General features: G+C 44.8%; 1 protein-coding gene across 1 annotated transcript in view; it reads left to right on the forward strand.

Annotated features, from left to right (window-relative positions):
- Positions 1-21,612, forward strand: part of LOC119392307 (uncharacterized) — a 120,165-nt gene extending 98,553 nt beyond the window's left edge. Inside the window, exons 11-12 of the mRNA XM_037659677.2 lie at positions 3,685-3,870; positions 21,248-21,612. Of these exons, the coding sequence (XP_037515605.2) occupies positions 3,685-3,870; positions 21,248-21,366 (305 nt within the window). The 3' untranslated portion in view covers positions 21,367-21,612. The remainder of the gene's footprint in view (positions 1-3,684; positions 3,871-21,247) is intronic.
- Positions 21,613-24,551: the final 2,939 nt, after the last annotated feature.

Consider the following 24,551-nt stretch of genomic DNA (forward strand, 5'->3'; position numbering starts at 1 on the left):
CATTGTTGAATCCATGCACAAAGATGATCCAAAGTTACTATTACTAGTAAGAGAAGCGAAATCTGCCGATGAAAGGGATGCTCGCCCTGGATGACACTCTGCGCTTACCCATCATATGACGCTTTCGATTGTTTTCTCTGTGCGTGTTAAGCTTGTGTTATGTGTACTACGCACTGCTTTTTCACGACTGAACTACTTAAGTGTTTTCTTGTTCATCTGTATACCAGCTCATATTCCTGTGCAATGAGTTCAATAGCACTGTTCGCGCGAATACGCATTTTTTTATAGTTCAGTTTCCGTGAAATGTAGGACAATTGATAAGTTTAGTCAGGAAAGCTACGTGATTGACAGCACTTTAGCGCCACGGAGACGTTCAACGCGTACGCACTTGTTATTGCTCCAGTAACAGAATAAAAAGGAAAGAGTTTAGCAGAGAGCTTTCATCGATTGATTACGTGCACGACAGTGATGCAACCAAGGTCCGGTTATTTTATGGAAGCAATGTCTTTTCTTTTTCTTTTTTTCAAACTAATAATGTCCGCTACCTTCCATCAATTTCTTACAACTCCACACAAACGCTCAAGATAATGTAAAAAAAAAGGTTGAGGTTTTGCGTGAAATTATACGACAGAAATGTAAGGCACGCCGTCGGGATTAATTTTGAACATCTGGGTCCTTCAAAGCGTACCTATAAATCTAAGCACACGGGTGGTTCTGCATAAATTTCGCCCCAACTTGAAATTGCGCGCGGCAACTCCGTTTTATCACTGCCGTGTCATTCCATTGTCTGTTTTTTTAGGGGACAGTTTGAGTACTGAAGTGTCAGACTTCACTTAATAGAAATACTTCGCTGTAGCGGGACCACGACCTTACAATAAAAGGACATCCTAAGCATAACTAAAACTCATCGCATAACCGATGAACTACAGTGCCGCAGTTATACACCTAAGAACAACGCGAAAGCGCATGGCCTAGAGCCTCGTTTTTGTTTACCAATGAGTCGCTAAAACGGTGCCTTCACACACTATTTAATACTCCTCATGTTTGGGACTATGCCAAGCGCACTTTAGGGTGTGCTTCAACCAGAAAGCGGCACCAACACTGAAATGATTCTGGCGAACGAAGGGTACGACACCAATACACAGCCCTCTCAAAAGTCGCACTCACTGATCTTATTACAATGCGCATGCAGCCGAGCAAGCCCATTTGCTTCTGTACACCATGTTAGGTATACGTACGAGCAGTTAAAATCGCGCTAACATAGGAGAATAAACCGCCCTTTGAGAACGTGCAGGGCGTACGCGCGCACACAAACACGACGTGGCTAGCAGACGACGCACGGAGCAATCCACACTAGGCGCGCTTCAGCCAGTAGCCGCCAGTCGGCGACTCCGCTCGATCTCGCGGCCAGTATCAGAATAATCAGAAAGCTAGCTATCGCCACTACTATTACAAAAAAAATGTCAATAAATACATGTAGCCTAGCCTAATTCACGTAAAAACCTTCGAACACGGGGGTTGTGAAAAGTACTAACGACCTAAATCTGACAATGTCACGATGTACAGAATGGCTAGAAATTCTTCGCGCCAGGCGAAGACAATGTGCCCTTCCCCTCCAAAAAAATCGCCCTACTTTTATCGCTGAAAAAGCACCAGATAAAATTCAAGATAAAACCTTCACGTGCCGAAGCCATCATATGGTTATGAGGCCCGCCGTAGTGGAGTGCTCCGGATTAATTTGCACCACCTGGTGTTCGTTAACGTGCACTGCTATGCCACTACACAGGTGCTTTTTTTACACTTCACCTCCATCAAAATGCGGCCGGCATTCGATCCTGCGATCCAGTGCTAAACAAGAGCCTAGCCTATATTGAGCCACCGCAACGGGAGATAAAACTTTAGGAAATGATTTTCAGAGCAACATCGATTGCTCTGGGCACACGGCCATTCGATAGCATCGGTGCGTTTGTTTCTCAAGTTGTTCAGGGGCGATTTGGCGTCCGCCCCTTTACATGTCGAAACCAGGTCGAAACCGGTCGCATCCATAATAGCGCGTAGCTTGCTTTCGCTAAGAACTGCTCCCGTAAACAGAGAAGGGGACGCTCTAAATGTACATTCGGTTGCGACGAAACTTCCATATCAACATGAGTGAGATGCTATTCGGCTGTGCGCGTAATGGCCAAGCGCTGAACGCCGGTGCAAGGCCACTAGCACTGCAGCAAGACGTTCACTTACTTTGAGTCACAGGTGTTGGTGCGAAGCGATGACGGCGAATAGTAGGCCTCGATGCGAAGTTGTGCACCTTGCGCTGACGGGCAGAGACGCTTTTTTGGTCGCACGACGTCTCTATGTGAGCTCCTATGTATACGGAACGACCGTCAGATCCGTCGTCCCATAGCGTCATCCAAGCCAAGCTGTTCAGATTTGGAATGCGTCGCGGATGGAACATAGCGAGGGGACTTTCCATCATACATTCGCCTATTTCGACGATCGAAAACATTTGCTCAAATATAAATAGACCTCAGGGCGGTGAATAAACTCTATCTGCTGCCAGCTGAACCACTGAACAATCGCCGCAACTCCCGGTGTCCAGTGTTGACTGACTACCAAGCAGTTTCGCATGTCTTCTATTCGTCATGCCAGCTTATCTCAAACGCCCCCCCCCCCCCCTCCCACACACACACACCCAATTTTCCATTTCCGCATTTGCCCTCCCCGACCTCTCCTGTTTTGTTTATTTATTTATTTAGTTACAGATACTTTCAGCCCTTACACAGGGCTATTAGAAGAGTGTAAAATAAATATATAACAGTCAGTCTGGAAATAGAACATAATTATCTTGTGTTGTCAAAACAGATAAAGGGGTAAAATTAATAGCACCAAGAGACATATAACCAGATAATATAATTAAATGCACCAGCTCACATACAGGCAAATAAAGCAATGTTAGTTACAAAGAACATGAGCTATGTGTTTTAAGAATAAATCAGTGGATGAGCATGAAACGCTTTCTCCCGACAAAGAATTCTGTTCGCTGATAGCTCTTGGGAAGAAGATACACTTAAACTGAGTGGCAGTGTTTTACTGCGAAGAATATCAAAATAGTCTCCATACCTTATGTGAACATGGTGGTTAATGATTCGATAAAGATATTTAAGCATTTTATATTTAGTCCTAGCCTGCAATGTGGGTAGTTCTGCTAGTACGCACAGTCGAGAAGGAGAGTCCGTCCACCGATATATATTGAATATAAACCTGACTGCTAGACGCTGAATTTTTTCAAGTCTTGATACGTTTGTAACAGAGACAGGATCCCAGACATTTTTTTGCATATTCTATTATTGGTCTAATTAATGTTTTATAGGCTAAACATTTTGTTTCCTGTGTTACAAGTGGCTGGGGTGAGGGGCGGGGGAGGGTGCAGTTTTCTTGAGGGAAAGGGTACGAAGAATACACATACACGCGCTAGGGCGGGCAGTTGCAGCCTTGAAGAAGACAAGACCGCTTGCTGAAACGTTTAGTACAGCGACACCCCGTGTTGACAAGGATTTTTCGTCGCTTCAAGCTTCTATCTTGCACTGAACTTCTACCTAGTCTAATCCAGTACGATGTGCTACTGCTTCGTTGGTCATCCACCTTCACAAAGTGGAATGATTTCTCATTTTCTGTGTGTGCCTTTTACAGGCCCCGCTCGACTGACCACAGCATCCGTGACCCCACAAGGTGAACTGGCGTACGTCTCTGTGTTCGCATCCAATAAAGGCAGATACGATGGCATCGAGGTTGTGTGGAACTGCAGCGACGACGAAGGCGCCGTATATACTGCAAGAATATTGAAAACCGTTTACGGCATGAAAACACCTCTACACGGTGAGAACCTATATTTTACGTTAACTGTTTTGTTCGAAGCACTCACTTCACGCAATGTCATTTTGAGCCACAGTGAGCTAATTTAAAATACCGTCATTTACACTGTTGATCATTGTTTCAGAAGCATATTGTTAATAATTTTGCAGGACGATCATAGGATATTGACGCAGAAAGTTGGAGCTAAACATTTCTCTCTTGAACCTGTCGCCCAAACCCTAATGCCGGTATAAACAAGGGCTATGTCAAAGAATTAAAGTTGTGTCATTGTGTTCGCGCACTTATAGCACTGGCAAATTTATGTAAACTTACTAATCTAGAGCATCCTATCCTTACCATTTTAAACTTGTAGCCATTTTCTCTGAAAACGGGGAAATGTTTCGCCACATCGTAGAAATTTCATGGAAGATGCATTAAGGTGGCGGTCCCACTCCAGTGTAGTTTCTTTCTGAGCCACCAGAAGACGCCACCAAGTCACGTTTGGAAAAAAGGACGGAAAATGTGCTCTCCGCATGTCGCAGCATGCGACGGCGAAGAGACTGTCCCTGCTGCAACTAATCCATTGTTTTCAGGGGCGCCGCTGCTTCCACAATCTGCTTTCAAACGTTTCAAAAGTGCGTGACGCCCTTCCCCCCGCTCCCCTCCCCCCCCAAAAAAAGAAAGAACAAGAGCGCGGCCCAGAGAGCCTTTGTAGTCCCGTGCAACTGTGCAGAAAGAGGTGCCTCTCTCTCTCCTGGAAAAGTATGACCAGAGTCCCTCGTATAATTATTTACAATAGAGCGGTTAGGCGCTGAGCCACGATGCCGCAAGGGTTGCTGGAAATAATGTTTTGGTTTCTGAACCGACTCTTTCTCTCCCTCTTTAAAAAAGAGTGGAAGACCGTTCGTCTGTGCAGTAACTTCTCGAGAAAGTTCGTCAGTGGCCCTGAACACGGGCAGTGTTGGGTCCCGTGGAACAGCCCTGACCTTGTGCACGTGCATACTAATTAGAGATTTCGCCACTGTCACCAGCTTTGGTTCGACGGTAAATGTAATGCGGGCGTCGCACATGGTCCGCTTGATATTTATGTCGCTACATTCAGAAGCTACCCAGAAAACTCCTTTCCACTACTTCCTGGCTATCATTTCACAAAGCCCCTTTTCCGTGCCTTGCAGTAAGCCAAAAATGGTGATTTTATACGCATGAACGACGGAAGGGCTTTGCCTTTTTGCCAGCTAAAATACTATGAGCCTTATGCATCCCTAAACAGATGTATACGGGGCGCCGCTTTCTTTTTATTTGTTACATATATCTATTTGAAATCTTGAAGAATATGAACGGTGATTAGGATGACATCGGCCATGCTGTGGTGCAAGCGTGGCGAGTAGGCAGAGAGAGGAAGATGAGGTCAAGGAACGCGACATACATACTTGGAGGGCATGCACTGCTCAGCTTTAGCGAAGCATATATGAGGCAATTTTTTCAGCTATAAAACGAGTCCTCCTAGCACCACAGCGAAGAGCACAAGTAGTAACACAGATGCGAATTGCGTCATTTTGGGAGTATTGAAAAGTAAAATATGTAAAGACTCTCGGCAAAACCCAACCTATTTGTATAGGCCCAAAGTCGACACCCGATAACTAGCTCAGCTTTTCGACGAGGTGTCTATGGCGGCCGATGCCGGCGATACTGAGACGGTAAATGAGCTACGTCGCGCGCTCTGGTCTGTAAAGGGTGCCAAGAAAACAAGACATCACCTGATTTACATGGGCAAAAGGATTATTTGCTCAATTTAGTTTTGCTAGAGGTTTTTAGTTCATATAGCGTAACTTGTGCACGTGTTTAACTATTTCGCGCAGTCCAAGCTTTATTCTTGCTACCACTCTGCTAGATCAGTCGCCGTGCACTGCAACAAGCAAGGGGCAGTCACATCAATGATTTTCGAGAATACAATGATCATTCGCAAAGCAGATGTGTTACCGTTATGCGAGTGTAATTATTACGCTCGCAAATGCATCTTCCGCCCAGAAGACGACGTACTTAAAATCATTTTGTTTTCAAACTTCAGTAGGCGTCGGGACGCGTGACGTTTGTTTTGCTGCGCGCGGCTGGGAACGCTACAGCTCACGTAGCCAACCGCACTTTTCGCTGCAGTCGGGGAAATATGGCTCGCTAACTGACGGCTTGCAAAATAGTTACTGCGCATATGCGAACAAGTTTTTTTTTTTTCCACAGGAAAGCCTCAACCACAGACTAACAGACGAATAATTATTTTCCCATTCGCCACTCATCCCTGCCTTTCCTTTCTTTCGTTTTCCCTTTCTCTCGGTGGATGAAGAAAATTACAATGACGCGTGACATTCCTGAAGTACGTTGGTGCTCACCCTACACCTTCGCTGGAATGTGGATGGGTGAACACGCTTAGAGCGAGAAAAGCAGTCAGGGAAGGAGAAGTTTTACAGGTGTTTGCAAAGTGGGCGCCAGGGCCAACACCCTCTGCGACGAAGTTGCTTTGTCACCACACTACGACGGAGTTGCTTTGTCGGTGCTTTCGGGAAACGCTGCCGTGGAAATGTGCCTGTCTTAGGTGGAAATCGAACGAACATCCACAAGCTAAACAGTGCATACGCGGCGGGTCGGAGCGAGCGTATACTGCCAAATTTCCGCTTGTAGCCTAATCTAGCAATTTGATAGCAGAACAAGCGCGGTTGAACGTGATGGCTTACTTTCACGACACGCACACTTTTTTGTGTTTAATTAAATAAATATGCAGCAAGTACAAAACAGTGTTCTTGTCATTCCTTTAGGTGTGCTTCGTCTCGTATTTGTGCTCTTTTTGCGGTGTATTCATGCCAACTAGCCCACCTAACCACACTTCTAGAAAATTATACGTTTGGCTACAAAATAAAAACAACGAGGTGATATTCACAACATGCTTCGTCCACGCACGTGTGCTCAGTTCGCTCGTATCGCACGTGCACTGTCCCTTCCTCTGCCTTCTTTTCTGTCGCCGCACACCCCTCGCTTTTTCGTGGTTGCCCGAGAGGGGCCTCCGACGCAGTAGCCACAAACACACGCACTCACACAAACGGGACGTCCCGACGATTTGGCCTTTCTTTTCGGCTGACGACATTCACCTCATCCGTAGAGGGTATTTTCAATGGAGGGAAGGGTCACCTTCTTTCTGAGCTGTTGCACAGGAGTACAAAAGCTGAGGTCACAGTCTGGGCAGTGCATTTTTGGGGGGTCACGCGTATTAAAGACAGTCCAGGTGAGATCGCTGCACGCAGGAGCCTTCATTGACAACGCGCATACTCCTACTATAACTCATACTCCCCACGCGATCCCGTTAAGGTCTAATCCCGTCAAAGAGACGCAGAGGGTAGGCAAAAAGAATAGACTTACAGATGGTGGTGTGTGGTTTGAAGTATTTGAAGTTAGAAAAGACACTTTCCCCTGAGGTAAAAAGGTTTGCGCGCCACACTCGGAGAGACGGGGGACTTTCAAATTCAACGCTTTCGTTTTGTCCTTCTAGGTGGCGCTAGAGGAAGGTTTCCGTTGTAGTGATAGGAATAATGTAGATGTCGCAGTATTCCTGCAGTATTTCTGTGTGATTCGTGTGCATAATCATATCAGGAGACCATAACTGCTATATTTTAAGCTAAGAATGCTCAGACTTCAGCGCTGTTTGAAGGTTACACTGGTTTTGTTGTTGAGAAAATAGATCGGGGGCTCTAGTTTCTCTACGTGCAAATTCAGCCACAGAACTTGAGTAGCTTTCCAGGAAAATGGGCCAAGGTAAGTCACTATATTGAGAATATTGCCAAATTTAAATTAATATAATTTAAAAAGTAGCATGCGCACATCGATGAAATTGAGAATTTAGACGGAAAATCCCATGCTCTACATATGCCCCGAAAATGAACTTTCTCTAGCTAATAGTTACTGGACAGTCTGCTGCGAAAGTTACTAAATTTGGCCGTTTTCAAAAGCTAGGTAACAAAAAAGTAGAAGTGCAACATGAATTTGCTACGTTGAAGAAATAGGCAAATATGTCTTGAAAGTGCTGCGCAAAGAACAGTGCTGTAACTGCAGCAGAATTTTCAAAAAAAATGGTCACTGCTGAGGCACAGTCAGCCAAAACCGTGTAACTTGCGCTTATTCTTGGCTATCCATCCCCAAATACTAATGGTTGACTTGTTTTTAATAAATATATTTGAAATGTACAAAGACCAAGCTATTCAATGATATGTCAACTATATAACACACGGCGAACAGCCGCTGCGTCAGCTGGAAAAGTGACAAAAACGATGTGTTCGTTTCTTATATGCATACACCACCATCTCCCAAACTAGACAGCTAGAATAGCAATGTGTACATATACACATTGCAATGTGTACAAAAAAGATGGTTGATCCCTCCGTCATAGGAATCGGAATAACACGAAAGGAAAGCATGCCCTTACAGAAGTAACTGAATGTTTACTGTATTGATGTCTAACAGCTATAGCACCGTTTAACGTGGATGCACCCACTTTGATGATTGGTGGTACATCTCCATCCCGACGACTAACGTCCATGTTAAATGATTACACAAAACCTTGTGGTAGCTGTAGTAGTTAACGGTGAAAGCGTAATCAGAGAACGAGGTGTGATAGCCAGAAGAGCGTCGCATATTGGACGCAGAACGTGGTCGCCAACCCGCGGCATGATAAATTTTAATTGAACACCACGGCCGAACTAGAGGGAAACGCAAAGCGCGTCGTGCCACCCCCCGGCCGCGATTTTTCTCGGGGCGAGCGCGTGAGCGGGGAACGCGGTATAACATGATTAGAAAAAACAGCGCAAAAACCACAGGACACACAGGAAGGGAACGCACACAGCACTGAACTCTGCAGAGTTCAGTGCTGTGTGCGTTCCCTTCCTGTGTGTCCTGTGGTTTTGCGCTGTTTTTTCTAATCATGTACAACCAACAAGCCCAGCTCTCCGCACTTTTGCGGTATAACAGCCAGGTGAGGCAGGCGCGCGTCGCATAGCTATTTTTGGTTTGGATTAGCGTGATGCTATGAGACAGGCCGACGTTTTTACGACGCTTGGGCTAATATCGTCACCTCGCGGTGTGTTAAGGCATTAACAAAATTGAACTTCTATTGAAAACGCGCCGAATTGGACGGACGTGTAACGCGTTGCAGGTGTTAATCGCGGAGGCAACAGTAATGACGAATTACTTTACCGCTCCCAAAGGGCAATATCACCCCGCCGACCGGGAGAGTGGTAGATATAAAAGGCGCGTTTGCAAAGCCTCTAGAGTCTGTGACCGTGGCGTAGTGGTTATCGTGCCCGGCATCTGTCGTTGCGGACCGAGCGGTCGTGGATTCGATTCCCGTTGACGGAACCTTTTTTTCTTTGCAATCTGATCGTGTAAATTCTTTCGACGTCATTTCCGTGACGGAAATTGGTCACTGAAGTCTTGGTGGACCCTGGCATAAAACACTTTCGTGTTAAAAAAAATCGATACTGTAATTTTTTGCTCTGCTCTCAACGTGAAGCGTTGAGAGCACAGCAAGTTTACGAGCCGTCTCCCATAGTTAGTACATACTCTAGAGGAAAAGCTGGGACGAAAGAGCGTCCACCACAGGAACGCCGCCATGACACTACCATTGTCCCTGTTGTCTGTTCAATTGTTTGTAGAAGGCTAAAATTAGCGCTATGCAACACTACTATATTACTAGAAATATAAATCAGGCTCGGGTGTTTTTACGCACAGATTCTGACGTTTATCTGGAATATTTTGAGGAAAGATTCACGGAGATTTAGGTAATTTACTGCGCACAGCACTCGTGGCACTCGAAGAAGTGTTTGCACGCGCTTTTGCTAGATGGCGCCACCATATTCACTTGAGTTCGAGACCGCGGCCGATTGCGTGTGTTGTGAATCGCAACGCGTCGTCGTGTGCGCTTTCTGGTGACGCGTGCTTACTCTACTTGACGTGGCCTCCCCTCCATTAACTCCGATGAAAACTGAATACTACCACCAAGTCTAGCAAGCGTCTCAGGAACCAGTAACGTTCGCGGGCTAGTGTAATGGGGCTATGGCACCGTCCTTGTGGTCGGAGATTCTAATGCATCGGCTCTATGGGAAGCTTTTCCTCTATAGTCTGTACTAACTCTATGCTGTCTCCTGATGTCTGTCGATACCGCGCGCGTGCCAGCGCTCGCGACCGCGCTCTTATGAGCAAAGTTCGCTGCTCCCCCCCCCCCCCCCCCCCGTGCTCCTTCCTCTGGCGAAAGACGGGCGCGGCGTTTCCTCTCTGCTTGAGGAGCAATCGACGGCAGGCCTCGCATGCGGTTTGATGTTATCGCATGCGCCCTCCGTGCGACGGAGATGGCCGGCTCGTTTCATCTGTGCTTCAGCCGCTTTCATCGGCAGCGCTCGCGCGCTTTTACTCGCGGGTAGGACATGCGATGCGCGGAGCGATGTTCTCGATTTTGACTTTTTGTGGAACATCACCGCGACGGCAAAAACCTGTCGAGAGTTTCCATATAATTCCTATCGCAATGAAATCATAAATCCCGATATCTCTATGCTAGGACTAAGGCTAAGGTATGCGACCTCACTGCCACGCATGTATGTGCCCATTAGCCATATATATATATATAATATATATATATAATATAATATATATATATATATATATATATATATATATATATATATATATATATATATATATATATACGGGTCATTCCATATCAAGTGTACCAGGTAAATTTTCGACCATCTCCGATCGTGCTGAAATAAATTGGGCTGGTATGTGTGAATGTCAGATGTTGTTATTGAGGCGTTATATTTCGGGAAAAAAATTGTGTTGCCTAGAGGGTGCTTCGAACGTGGGGCACGGAAGTGAAACTGTGTCATTTATAAAAATTTATATAAAATCACTGGTTTAAGCCATTACTATGAAATAATTGTTTTCTTAATTTCAAGGCGCTGCTCTTCCATGACTATTATAGTTCATTCATTTTTGTCTCAACTTTCATTATTTTTCGCTTTGACGAAAAGTCGCAAGGTGCTGCATGTTCAGCATTTCTTAGAAAGAGCAGCGATTTTTCCGCGAGTTATATATTCACATTGAGGGCTTTGTAGGTCCCTATAGTAAGTGATAAAAATACTGCGGCATCGAAAGAAGAAGAAACGTTGCCACAATATTGTGACAAATTTGGAAAAAATAGCGTTTTGACCGACCCATATTGCAGCTTCATTTTCACAATGTAGTGGTCCAAGTAAAAGTATGACTTTTGCACCTTTGTATAGTATGCTTTGTGGGTATGAGGTATAAGAAGTTTGAAAAGAGTAGATTTTGTTATAAGCGAGAAAAAAAATTTCCACCTGAACAACCACAAGGTCGTACGTAGTTTTCCTTTGCCTCGCCTTCACTGCATAGCACGTCAGCGGAGGATTCCAGCGGGGGCCTTTTCGCCGCAAATAATGCAAGTCATACAACTGCTTGCCACATATTTTGGTACTTCTGTTGTATATAACGTCAAAAATAGCGATAGTGCTAAAATTATGGAACGGTACGGACTATCAAAGGCCAGGTAATATTCAACCGCTTCATCGTCCATTGGGGCAGAATTATAATGTAGTCAATGGCCTGCAGAGCTGTTCTAGGGTCTCGTGTTTGGCTTCTGATAATTAAGATACATGATGTTACATAAGAATTAACGGCAGAATTAAGCTAGAGTTTGCTTAAGTTGTTTTTATGATATTTCAGGTATAGGGCACGCGTTGGCTTATACCTGAAAGATCATAAAAACAACTTAAACAAGCTATAGCTTAATAATGACGTTAATTATGCCGTTAATTATTGCGTAAGACCATGCATCTTAATTATCAGAAGCCAAACACGACGCCTTGGAACAGCTATGCAGGCCATTGACTACATTATAATTATGCCCCTATGGACGATGAAGCGGTTGAATATTACCTGCCCTTTGATGGTCCAAGGGGGTAGTACTGTTCCATAATTTTAGCAATATCGCCATTTTTGACGTTATATACAGCAGTACTAAAATAAGTGGCAAGCAGTTGTATGACTTGCATTATTTGCTGCGAAAAGGCCCCCGCAGAATCCTCCGCTGACGTGCTATGCAGTGAAGGCGAGGCAAAGGAAAACTACGCTTATAACAAAACCTACTCTTTTCAAACTTTTTGCACCGCATACCCACAAAGCATACTACACAACGATGCAAAAGTCATATTTTTACTTGAACCGCTACATTGTGAAAATGAAGCCGCAATATGGGTCAAAACGCTATTTTTCCAAATATGTCGCAATATTGTGGCAACATTTCTTCTTTTTTCGATCCCGCAGTATTTTTATCACTTACTATATGGGCCTACGAAGCCCTCAATGTGAATACATTGCTCGCGGAAAAAGTCGCTGCTCTTTCTAAGAAATGCTAAACATGCAGCATCTTGCGACTTCTCGTAAAAGCGAGAAATAATGAAAGTTGAAACAAAAATGAATGAACTATAAAAGTAATGAAAGAGCAGCGCCTTGAAATTAAGAAAAAAATTATGTCACAGTAATGGCTCAAACTAGCGATTTTATATAAATTTTTAGGTACGAGACAGTCTCACTTCCGTGCCCCAAGTTCCAAGCGCCCTCTAGGCAACACAAATTTTTTTCCCGAAATATAACGCCTCAATAACGACATATGGCATTCACACATACCAGCCTAATTTATTTCAGCACGATCGGAGATGGTCGAACATTTACCTGGTACACTTTATATGGAAAGACTCATATATATTATATTATATATATATATATATATATATATATATATATATATATATATATATATATATATATATATGGGTCATTCCACGCCAACTGTCCCAGTCGGGGCGTTCGACAAAAATCAATTTCTCTGAAAAAATCTGAGAAAATTACGCACATATAGACATTAGTTCTAGAGTATTTTCCCAAAATATTTTGAGCGGCAGAAATTTTTCGGGCACGTGAGCGCCATTTGAACTTCTCGATATGGTGGAAAACCAGGTACGAAAGAAAAATTCGCTATAAATGGACCATTTCACGCATTCAATCGAAACTTGCTTTTTCGTGTTTTTAGAGCATCGCGCTTTTATTTTAGGACAGTTGCTTGGAGTAGCTTTATAGGCCTCCAACGCTCAAGTTTGTGCAGCGTCGTCCACCGCCCCTGCGGAGAGGGGGGAAAGCTCCGGTAGCTCGGACGGGTCGCTCTTGCTTGGTTTTCCCATTGCGCGCGCGGAGAACGTGCTCCCCGGGGCTTTTATCTCGCATTTTTCACGCTATGGGTGCCGCTCCTTCATCGTACTCGAAAGCAGGTACGCAGTCCTGCTGCATTGTGAACTGTCACAAAAGTTTTAAAATGACGAACAACCGAAAATTGCCCGTCAAGTTCTACGTACCGTTTCCAATGCAAGCAGTGCGAGGAACGGAGGCGTCAAGAGTGGATTATGGCAGTTCGCCGCGATGCTTTCGCGGTCTTCTCACCTTGAAGCAATTTTCGTCGTACACAGTATTACGAACTATTAACGGGGAGAAACGCGATGATCGTGCTCATTTGAAAGGGAATTCGTTTGTGAACCGAAGTTACAATAAATAGACAGCCGCTGTGCGTTTCGAGATTGCGCGCTGGCTTTCCGAGTCAACCATTTGTAATGTGACAGCAGCGGAGCATGCGGGCTTAATACACCACAGTTTAAATACCGTACCGTGAGTACAAAGTGTATAATTCAGCTGACTGCGGTACATTTTCCGTCGCGGCTCACTGTAAACAGAATTAAGCTGCATGTTTGCACTGAGCGTTTATATTGGCCTTGCATGCGACACGCCGTGACTGCTTAGCAGGCTGAAGTGTTGCGCTGCTAAGATCGTGGTCATGCAGGGCCGGATTAACAGTGCGGAGGGCCCGGTTGAAAAAAATAAGGGGGGCCCCTCCCCCCTCGCCCCGCCGCCTTTCTTTCCCGCTTTGTCACCTGGTCATGCTTGAGACTTGACGCTTTTTAGATTTAGCTGCAAGGAACACAAGCCATATTTATTCTAAGCCTCTCCGGAGTGTTTAATATCACCTGGGCGTTTTCTTTCTTGCGGAGCACGTGGAGAGATTGTCATCGTAATAATTAACTATATCAGGAGACGAAGACACATGGGCAGCATTAAGATTTGTCTGGTTCGTTGAAGAACCAGACAAATCTTAGAAGACTAAACTGTACCAGAAGTTTAGACGAAAAGAAGGAATGCATACGACACTTAGAAGTGCAGTCCAAGCACCGTGTGTGTTTCTTCCATGCCAGAGTATTTTCCAGCCATATTGCTCGCGTTGTCTTATGACTGGCCACGACAGTCTTGGAACTTCAAGATTTTCTAAGAGGTCGAACGTTGTTTTCGCTAGATCTTCCCCTTTGTGACTGGTTATGGGCAAAAATCCGAGAAAATGTTCTTCAGGCTCATCGTTAGCGACGTTGCGAATGACCACTGTAATTTGATCCCTCCGACTCGAATCAGGTGTAGAATCAACTGAAAGAGAGAGAAGAATCACTCGCAACCGCGCAAGTGATTTTTTTTTTTCGGACTTCAGCTCCGAGGGCTTCTACAACCTCTTCCACAATGGTTGAGGAGAAGTAGGATGTTTTGCCACGTCCAATGTTCCCAAAGTTCTTTATATGGGCGGCAAGGAAAGGATCAAACTTGGCGATCAGTTCAATACACCCAAGGAAGTTGCCATTTTGAGGAGACCCGAGTAAATCATTGGATAAAATTACCACTGCAACTACGCGGTGAAGAACATTTCTCCAGTAAGTTGCCCGTTCCAAGCAGTGCTCTTCAAAGGAGGGAAAACAGCGCGAATGTTTGGACGAACACAAAAGGGAGACAAGACGACGGCAGGCGCTGACTTACAACTGATCTTTATTTCTGTGAAGAAGGCACATTTATACCATGTCATTGTACACACACGTGACTGCCATTAATGTGCTAACATCCCTCTGACATCGACATCACCGCATCACCGCTCTTCAAAGGATCGAATGACCGACGTTCTGCGCTTGCACAGGTCAAGCACGCCTTGCCTATGACACTCATTTTCCTCGCGTGTCTTTAACTTTGCATATGCCTTGTTCCATGAACTGAACCCATCTGGTTCCGAAAATTGGTCCTTTCTCGCTGACATCAGAGTACAGGTAAAGCAATGTACAGATCCTTTGGAAGGGCCATTCGCGCAAGACTATACTTCGCCGTTGGTGCGGTGAGCATAGAACATTTCTTGCTTGAAGTGGCGGCGGTAGCCCTTCGGTGCCGCGTCAGTTGGCTCAATGTAGCGCTTCGAGCGAGAGTAATCACCCTGCATGTTTCTAGCATTTTCACAGACATCCCGGGTTTGTGCCACCCACCAAAAGTTGACAGTGGCTACGCGCAGAGGAAACCAGTCCGCGGGATCCATAGTCATGCAAGGACGCTCATCAGGCAATGGCTGATCTGTCTCAGTCGGGCTGCTCGTCCCTGGAGAACTGGGCTTTTAATCGCAGTGTTCGATGAAGTTGGTTCCCCGACCATGCTCGTTGAGGCTGTTGACTTTAAAGCCATTGAAAAGAGCGCCTCGCTTGCGCCTGCTTCGGAACAAACAGTTTCGCTGAGCGCACGGTCTGCTGGGTCACCTTCACTGGTCTCACTGGTCGACGGATTACTGGCCGAGCTCTTGAGACTGGTAAAATAGCTAGAAAGCTTAGGCATTCTTTCTAAAGTGTCGCTGAGGTGTTTTTTTTTTCTCCGTTGACAAACGGCGCTTTCGAGCGCCAGAAAACTCCTTTTTCCGTGGCATATGGTACAGTAACAGAGCCTGCAAGCCAAGTTTATGATCTATAAGTAACTTATTCAAAGTGTGCTTTTCTAGAAATATTTTTTACTAAGAGCGACAATGAAGAATACTCTCTAAACAAATTTATGAGTAACATTACGGTAGTTTAACAAGACAATGAAACGCTACCGAAGAAATGTGATATTGGCGATAAACTCACTGACGATAGTTTATCTCGTAGTTTGGGTTTCTGCTGCTTCCTGTCTACCGATTACTCTCTCGACATGATCTGAATCTGTCTACAATACGAAGGAAGTCCGCAGAATAAGACGATACAGCCGGAATTGACTTTACAATAAGATCTCTATATCGTTATGGTTCACATATCTTTGCAACGGGTTGCATTCTCAAGCGTTCTGGTTCAGGTGAATGTTACAGCGATGCTCGCTCATTCCAATGAATGGTGACTGACAGTCTCCAAAGCTGGCAAAAATAAAGCACAAAATGTCCGAGGCTTGGCGAAATCGGCCGCTCTGAATAAGTTAGTAAGAAAAGCTCGTACTTGCTTATTCATAAAATTAGTTGATAATGACGGAAGCAACACAATAGCAAACGCACCCACTTAGTCATTGCGTAATAATATATTCGCAATAAAAGTATTCAAATGCTAATCCACTGAATATTATTTTAGTGTTCCCAAGGGTCTCGCAAAGATGTTGGTAGTGCCTCAATCTTTGCAAAGTAACGAAAATAAAAGCTCTGCAACTCTCGCACGAAACGTGCACACTGTACCTGTTAGCCGTCATAAAGTGCCCAAGTGCCCAAATATAAGAAATGCGCTTGCAGTTGTTTCCAATACTCGCACGAATGTAAATTTTGGAGCTCTTACCTTTAAGGTCAGCATATGACGCGATTGTTCTGCAGTGACAACGACGAGTACAAAGCTCCAGAGCGTGAAGGCGTACGAAATTTCTTTAACCGAAGAATGCGTCCTAATAAGAGCCGTGCTGCCTCGTGGATTGTTGAGCGCGGCAGCGGTGTTATATGATCTCGAACAAGCTGCGCGCATCCGGTAGGCGAGGAGAAGCATCATGTTCACCTGAGACGCCCGTGGTTGCATGTTCTATGCAGGGCATGGCGTAAAAGAAGTTCAAAAGTGATGGTCGGTTGAAGACACCCACCACAACGCTCAAGCAATTGCGGTGAGGGTCTGCTGGCGGCCATATAGTGGATATATGTTGTAGATATTTCCTGTGCACAACCTTTACCAAGTGATGGTCTCTTAAGTTTCCCCTATAAAACCACCAAGCAGGAATTAAGACAGAACGGCAATGCCAGAAGCGAAAGAATCAAACCATTACTCCTTCGGAGTCCTTGCGTTATCAGGAAGTTCCTTAACATACAAATATTTCATGGTGCGTTGTTTACACTATAATGAAACCATAATATAGCATACCTATGCGTCAGCTTCTTACCGGTTATTTTCATTCAGCGCATTAAACGATATTTCAAACAGGAACCACTCTCTATGCGCCTTCGCATTGCGTGTTGGACCGTAGCTGCTAAAATCCTCGTCAGGCTGCTCTGTGTGTCCATCCGCTGGATCAGCTCCTTCCCTCTAAACGATGCATGGTCTTGGGCGAGTGAAAGATTTTTACCACAGACTGCAGAACTGTGAACCGACTTCAAGATTATGCACGTTATGCAACGAACAACCTCTTAGAAGCATGTGTATTGATTATTTAAATAGATAATCTGTTTCAATCAGGGGAATCCAGCAGAAGGGTTAAACTTTTTCGAACAAAACAACGAAGTCGGCCATTTTTCCTGGCCCTTGGGGGGCCCCCCTAAAACCGGAGGGCCCGGTTCATTTGAACCCTTTGAACCCTGGATAATCCGCCCCTGTGGTCATGGGTTCGATTCACGAATACGGCAGCTGCATTTTGATGGGAGCGAAATGCAGTAACACCGGCGTACTTAGATTTATGTACACGTTAAAGAACCCCGGGTGGCCGAAATTAATCCGCAGTCCCCTACCACGGCGTGCCTGATAATAATATCGTGCTTTCGGCACGTAATATATAGCCTTGCATGCGCGTGATGAGCCGCTGGCAATATACAGCTGCCGCTTTGGAAACGAGCTGAAAAAAGAACCAAGGCGGCATTTAAATTTTCGATGGCTTCGCGAAATCAGACGCGCTTATCGTCGGGCACAAATCTCGGCATAATCATAAACATGCGCGATCCCAGTGGGTATTGTATATAGTATGATGCTGACCATACGAGCTGTCGAAACAACCAAAGCGACATTAGAATCAGCGAACACGGTGCGTGATCAGGCGTCGATGTTATTCGAAATGAAACACGCCTCTGCAAGAAACATGCATGGTCGAAGTGGGCATGAGATGTTTTTTTTTTTTTTTGCGCGTATCATTATGCTGTCAAAGGGAGCTGTAAAAAAATCCAAGGTGACATTAAACTTGCGATCCGACATTGTTATCATTCGATGCAAACCTCGGCAAAAGCGAAACTCTCATGAAACTGAACACTGCGCATTGCAATGCAGCCAGTGACTCAACAGGGGAGATGTAAATTTATGCTCTTCAAACTGAGCTCATAATAAATTTAAAGCCGCACGACAAACTTGGCATCCAAGCAATTGAAAAGTTATCAATAGAAAACGCACGCGAAAGCGTGGTGGATGTTTGCTGACAGCTCCGAGTAGACACGTCTGCCGCAAGGTGCGTTTTACCGGTAACATAATTACAGAACTCGCGCAGTCACCTCCCTATTCATGTCAAAGAAATGTGCCTGTTAAGCATCGGCACGCGCGTAGCGCTCGCACAAACAGCATATCCTTGACGACCTGCAATACTCTGGTGAGATTCCCACCGTGAAAACGTTTTTTCCATCTCTGCGACCTTTCTAAAACCTTAAGAGCGAGCGACACGTGAAGCCGCACGTGCACGGCGAGCAGAGAACAACGCGTGCAGTACGCGTGAACGTGCTGAGACAGCGCAGTTAGAGTGTACTGCGCAGTCAAAAGGCAGGTGCGGGAAGAGAAGCGACCGGTTTTTGCAAGAAAGGCGGCGAAACGCGTGCGACGCAGCGCCCCCTGGCCGAGCTTGGGAGGCCTATATTTTTCACTCGTTAGCGCGTAGGTAAATTTGAGTAAATTGCAGCGTTTTCAGGAAGTTTTTTACAAAAGACCATTATAGACCAGATACATCAATTATTTTTATAGAACTCTCCATAAAACGTAATATCTCCTAAAATGTTTGTTTTGCCTGTGCGCGGCGCACAGGCTCTAAAATAAAATCCTGAACTTGGAAAAAACGCTACCTTGGCCTATGTTCCGACGTCTCTGGCACCCTAAGGTGGTCCAAGAAAAAATAAGCAGAAAAGCGCACACGATTGAGAATCACGACAACTTCGTCCACAGAAAGTTTAATCGAAGTAGTTTTTGTTTTAGTCAAGAAAAATTTTTTTGAAGTTTAGTCTCACCATTGCATTATTTTGCTATGGGGGCAATACATACCGACTGAATTTACTGCATAAAAAAAAAAAGAGGTAGTGTATTCGGAGCACATGGTTTTCAGTTCCTTTTGTTAGTACTTTATAATGTATATTACATGTCAAGGAGATGATAAACAGAGGTAAAAATATAACAATACCATTGGCTTAGATGCCGCAATTCCCCAATAATGAATCGCGTTAGTTATTGCATGCGGCTCCGAGATTCAATTGGCGTCAAAATAAGTGAAGTCTCAAAGTTCATGTCAACCGAAGAAAGGAGGCGTGAGCGTGGTCATTTATAATTATAGCGGATCCAAACGGAGTTCATCTAAGTATTCCGCAACGAACGGCGCACGATGTGACGACGCGCCGCGTATTCACGCATTCCGTCCGTCGTCCGCGACACTACGGACGGGATATGCCAAGCTATTTTTCACATCCTTATTTGGATGATTGCAGGCAGCAGATATTAGGTAAAGTAGAATTTCTCTGTCTGGTAACATGCACTGCTTACAGCCGTTATGAGATCACAGCAGCCTATTTTTGTGGCGTAGTTGTCTGGCGCCGCCGCCGCCGCCGCCTCCGGTGTGCGTAAACAATGCAATAAGTAAGGCGATTCATTATTGGGGAATTGCGGCATCTAAGCCATTGGTATTGTTATATTTTTACCTCTGTTTATCATCTCCTTGACATGTAATATACATTATAAAGTACTAACAAAAGGAACTGAAAACCATGTGCTCCGAATACACTACCTCTTTTTTTTATGCAGTAAATTCAGTCGGTTTATATTGCCCCCATAGCAAAATAATGCAATGGTGAGACTAAACATCAAAAAAAAAATATTTTCTTGACTAAAACTAAAACTACTTCGATTAAACTTTCTGTGGACGAAGTTGTTGTGATTCTCAATCGTATGCGCTTTTCTGCTTATTTTTTCTTGGACCACCTTAGGCTGCTGCAGACGTCTGAACATAGGCCAAGGTAGCGTTTTTTCGAAGTTCAAGATTTTATTTTAGAGCCTATGCGCCGCGCACAGGCAAAACAAAAATTTTAGGAGATATTACGTTTTGTGGGGAGTTCTATAAAAATAATTGATGTATCTGGTCTATAATGGTCTTTTGTAAAAAAATTCCTGAAAACGCCGCAATTTACTCAAATTTACCTACGCGCTAACGAGTGAAAAATATAAAGCTACTCCAAGCAACTGTCCTAAAATAAAAGCGCGATGCTCTGAAAACACAAAAAAGCAAGTTTCGATTGAATGCGTGAAATGGTCCATTTAGAGCGAATTTTTCTTTCGTACCTGGTTTTCCACCATATCGAGAAGTTCAAATGGCGCTCACGTGCCCGAAAAATTTCTGCCGCTCAAAATATTTTGGGAAAATACTCTAGAACTAATGTCTATATGTGCGTAATTTTCTCAGATTTTTTCAGAGAAATTGATTTTTGTCGAACGCCCCGACTGGGACAGTTGGCGTGGAATGACCCATATATATATTTATATATATATATATATATATATATATATATATATATATATATATATATATATATATATATATATATGGCTGATAGCCGTGGCGGTATTTTGTAAGCATTCCTAAAACGGACGGAGGCGGTCCGTCCGTGTTTGAGTCGCACGTGACTAGTCAATGTGAGCACGCGATTCGTCGCGGCGCTCGTCACGGCTCACATTGACCAATCGCGTGCGACTCAAACGGACGGACCGCCTTCGTCCGTTTTAGGAATGCTTACAAAATACCGCCACTGATAGCTGTCTCAACAGAGCTATGAGACTCCGTCCTATCAAAAAAATACGCCACAAGCACTGTGTTCTATTTTTCTCTCGTCCTTTTAACTCGCACGACATTGTATCTTGTGCCACGGGTATGTTCTCGACAATTTCTACCAGCATCGCAATTATTGCTGTTGCGTTGTGCCAGAAATATTTAAGGCTGTGAAAACCATTCTCATCGGTGGAACCACTCTCTTTTTTTAATCTATTAATACCGTGACTTTACCTGCCTGTAATTGCAGTTTCGTCTGGAAACGCCGAGAAATGCGCCTTCAACGTCTCTACGTACATAGACGACCAGAATGGAGCAACTTATTACAGTACACCAATGCAAGCCACACGGGAAGCTGCTGTACACTGAACTGGAAATGACACTGGAGACACGGCACCTTCGACAGGCATATTATGCCAATGCCGACGGCCCGACTAGCGGTCATAGCATAGTCTTTCCCCATAGGTGCAAACAGAGCTTTTGCGTTCACTGCAATGCTCGTATGCGCTTAGCGAGCGCCATGACCTTCCCTTCAGATTTTTGCCTATGAGCACATCGCTTACGTTTGCTTGCAATCTGAAAATAAAATGGTTAACGTTTTCTTTATAACAGATGCAAAATTGACCTATACGAAATAGCTTTCGTAACTTTACCGTATCTGATCCTCTCCATTAGAATCCATCAATCCCTCAACGAAAGAAGAGGAGGTGTTGGAGGGGATCCTTTCTTTGTAAGACACAGCCAATGAAGTCAACAGACTATTAAGCCAAGTAAATTTAGGGGACAGTTTTTTTTTTGCTGTTTTTAATGGTAGTGTAATGATTATGACCCAAATTGAAAGAAACTGTAGTGAACAAAAAATCGCCCTTTCCGTCGGTGTGATCTGAGCTCACAACGTTCGTTTTACACGTGCGATGCTCTATCAATACGTAGCTCAATTGTAGCTCAATTGGTAGAGCTCATAGTTCAACACATAGCTCAAATGGTAGAGCATCGGGCGCCTTAAGCGAAGGTTGCACAGGCTTGCCAGGTTTGTCTGCATTGCGCCAATTTGGCCGCTTTTTTAGGCCGGTGGTGGCAGAAAAATCGCCTCGACTACTTGGCTACTTCTTGGTTAATTTCTCGTTCCCTCAATTTTAACTAAATTGTCAATATCCTGTGATGTCGCAGCCGCTGGCTTTCGAGAATGCGGTGTCAAACACGGCGCCTAAGGCGTGTTTTCAGCTCCTAAAATTGAATTTGCATTACACAAAATAAAGAACCTTCAGATACGTGGCGTCGAGTCGGGGAAAACTGTCGCATACAGCCTCATTTTGCAGACCACCTACATTGCTGGATGCGACTTTAAACCACAATTGCATGCGTAAAGGACAATCGAAAGCACTCCGCATCTAGTGCGCTCTGTACTCATTGACATTAAAAATTGGATATCTGATGAACCGCTTGGCTCATTTCTTAATACTAGGTACGGACTGCAACTCAGGATTATAAACCGCTCGCCCTTCGACATCCCGCAAAAAATGATTGCGAAAATGACTACACTTTATGCTTAAAGCCCCGAAACTGCGATTCTGAGCACATTCATGCGCTACTTATTCTTATTGTCGCCACATGACTGTAGTCTTTTTGAGAAGGTCACGCAGAACGCGTTAAAAGTATCATTTTTACAACAGCGTAAGAAATTGCATGAAATGTTCGCTAAAGTGAACAATTTATGCTTGAATTTCAAAAATTCGTATTGTGAAAGTTTCGGGATGTACTAATTACATTCTCTCTAGGCTTCTGCATTCAGTCACCTAAATAAAAACGTCGCAGTCGTTTTCCCAAGCGTTTCTACTTTTAGCTACTTTTGTAGCTTTTGACTAAAGTTGGTTACTTTTTGGCAAGTTTTTCCCAATTTTTGGCTATTATTTTTTGTTTTTTCGACCTGGCAACCCCGGGGTGGTGGATTCAGATCCCACCGACGGAAGGGGTGATTTTGCGTCCACTTACAATTCCTTACAATTCCTTACAATTTAGGTCATAATCATCACACTACAGTTAAAAACAAAAAACTCTGCCTATGCTTTCCTTGGCCTGACCGTTAATTTCATTAGTTGAATCCCTCACACAGGCACTTTGTATCGCAATCAAGCCAATAAGGATGCAACAGGGGTTAGTTGGTTCGTCTTCATCTTGTGATGCGCTGCCAGGTATGTATGCGCTGCAAGGGTCTCTGCAAGCAAAGCCGCAGTGGGATGAATTTTTTTATACCAATAAATTATCGGTGCTATACGGCAAAAAAAGTACAGTAGAGAGAGAGAGAAAGGGGGTATCAAGGATAGCCAACGAGGTTAACCGGAATCGAAAGATCCGGTTTACAAGCCTACACTACGGTGAAGGAGAAGGGAAAAAAAAAACAGAGAGAAGAGCAGGCGCAAAAATGAAACTGAAAAGAAAAATTACACCATTTCCCTCTAAAGGGGACCATGAGGCGATGCGAAGCCGGAGCACTTGCACGATCGCGTTCCGTTGGCGTTCTTTGGGCATGCTACCAACCTCGCGTCGTGGAACGCGAAGAGGAACGCTACGCGCGTCTTGTCTTCCCTCTAGCCTGGCCATTAGTTCTCACATGGCGAGCGGGGAACGCGGTCGACAGGCGTGCGAGAGGGGGGCAGCGTAGAAGAGGAGAAAGAGGGGGAGGGGACGCGCATGCGCTGGCGCTCATCGCGGCGTTGCGCAGGAGAGAATTTCGGCATGCCTATAGCCCGCGTTTCAGAGGAAGAGTGGAGAGGGGAGGGGAGAGGGAAAGTGGAGAGAGGTAGGGGATAGGGGGAACGGGGAGAGGCGAAGTGGAGAGGAGGCGTGTGGAGAGGGTATGCGCAGTAAGGGTGGTCACGCCGCACACCACCACCACCACCGGTTTGAACTCCGCTATAAGATGCTTCGCATCTAAAAAGAAAGGTGAGGAGCGGCAGTGTTATATTTTTGTCTATAGTCTGCCATGCCAAAAATTCTATAAATCTTCAATATATTTCCGGTGCGACGCCAGTTTAGGTCGGCATTCTAATAGTGTCTGTTCTGACAGGGGCCTGTCGTCAAGACAGACCAACACGTCCGCTAGCGGCAGCCTTTGAGCACTGTAGCGAGGATAGCGGCAAACTATTTGTTCAGAGTTTCCTGGCTGCCGCAGTGGTTGCAAGCAGCACTGTGTTCCATGCTGATTTGGAAGGAAAATACTCGGTGAAAGCGACACCAAGCCACAGTCGGAAATGCACCGTTGTCTCGAGTCAATATAGTCCGGATGGGGGCCGAAGTCGGAGAGGGGTCCAGTCGGTGCAGTCGTGTGTGCTTTAAACGTGGCGTATTCTATAAGGAATTTATAGCTTCATTTGCAAGCTTACGAATGTACGAAAGAGCTTGTTCTGCAGAGCTAATTGAGCTGACCAGAGAGCGTGATTGCGCACATTAGGATCGTATGGTATAATAGCAACCGAGTTGCCGCATGACAGGGACGTTAAGGGTAGCTAGTCCCCCAAGCAACAAAAGTAGCTTTTAATGATGACGATGATGAT

The sequence above is a fragment of the Rhipicephalus sanguineus genome, chromosome 1, assembly GCF_013339695.2.
Source record: "Rhipicephalus sanguineus isolate Rsan-2018 chromosome 1, BIME_Rsan_1.4, whole genome shotgun sequence".
NCBI classification, from domain to species: Eukaryota; Metazoa; Arthropoda; class Arachnida; order Ixodida; family Ixodidae; genus Rhipicephalus; species Rhipicephalus sanguineus.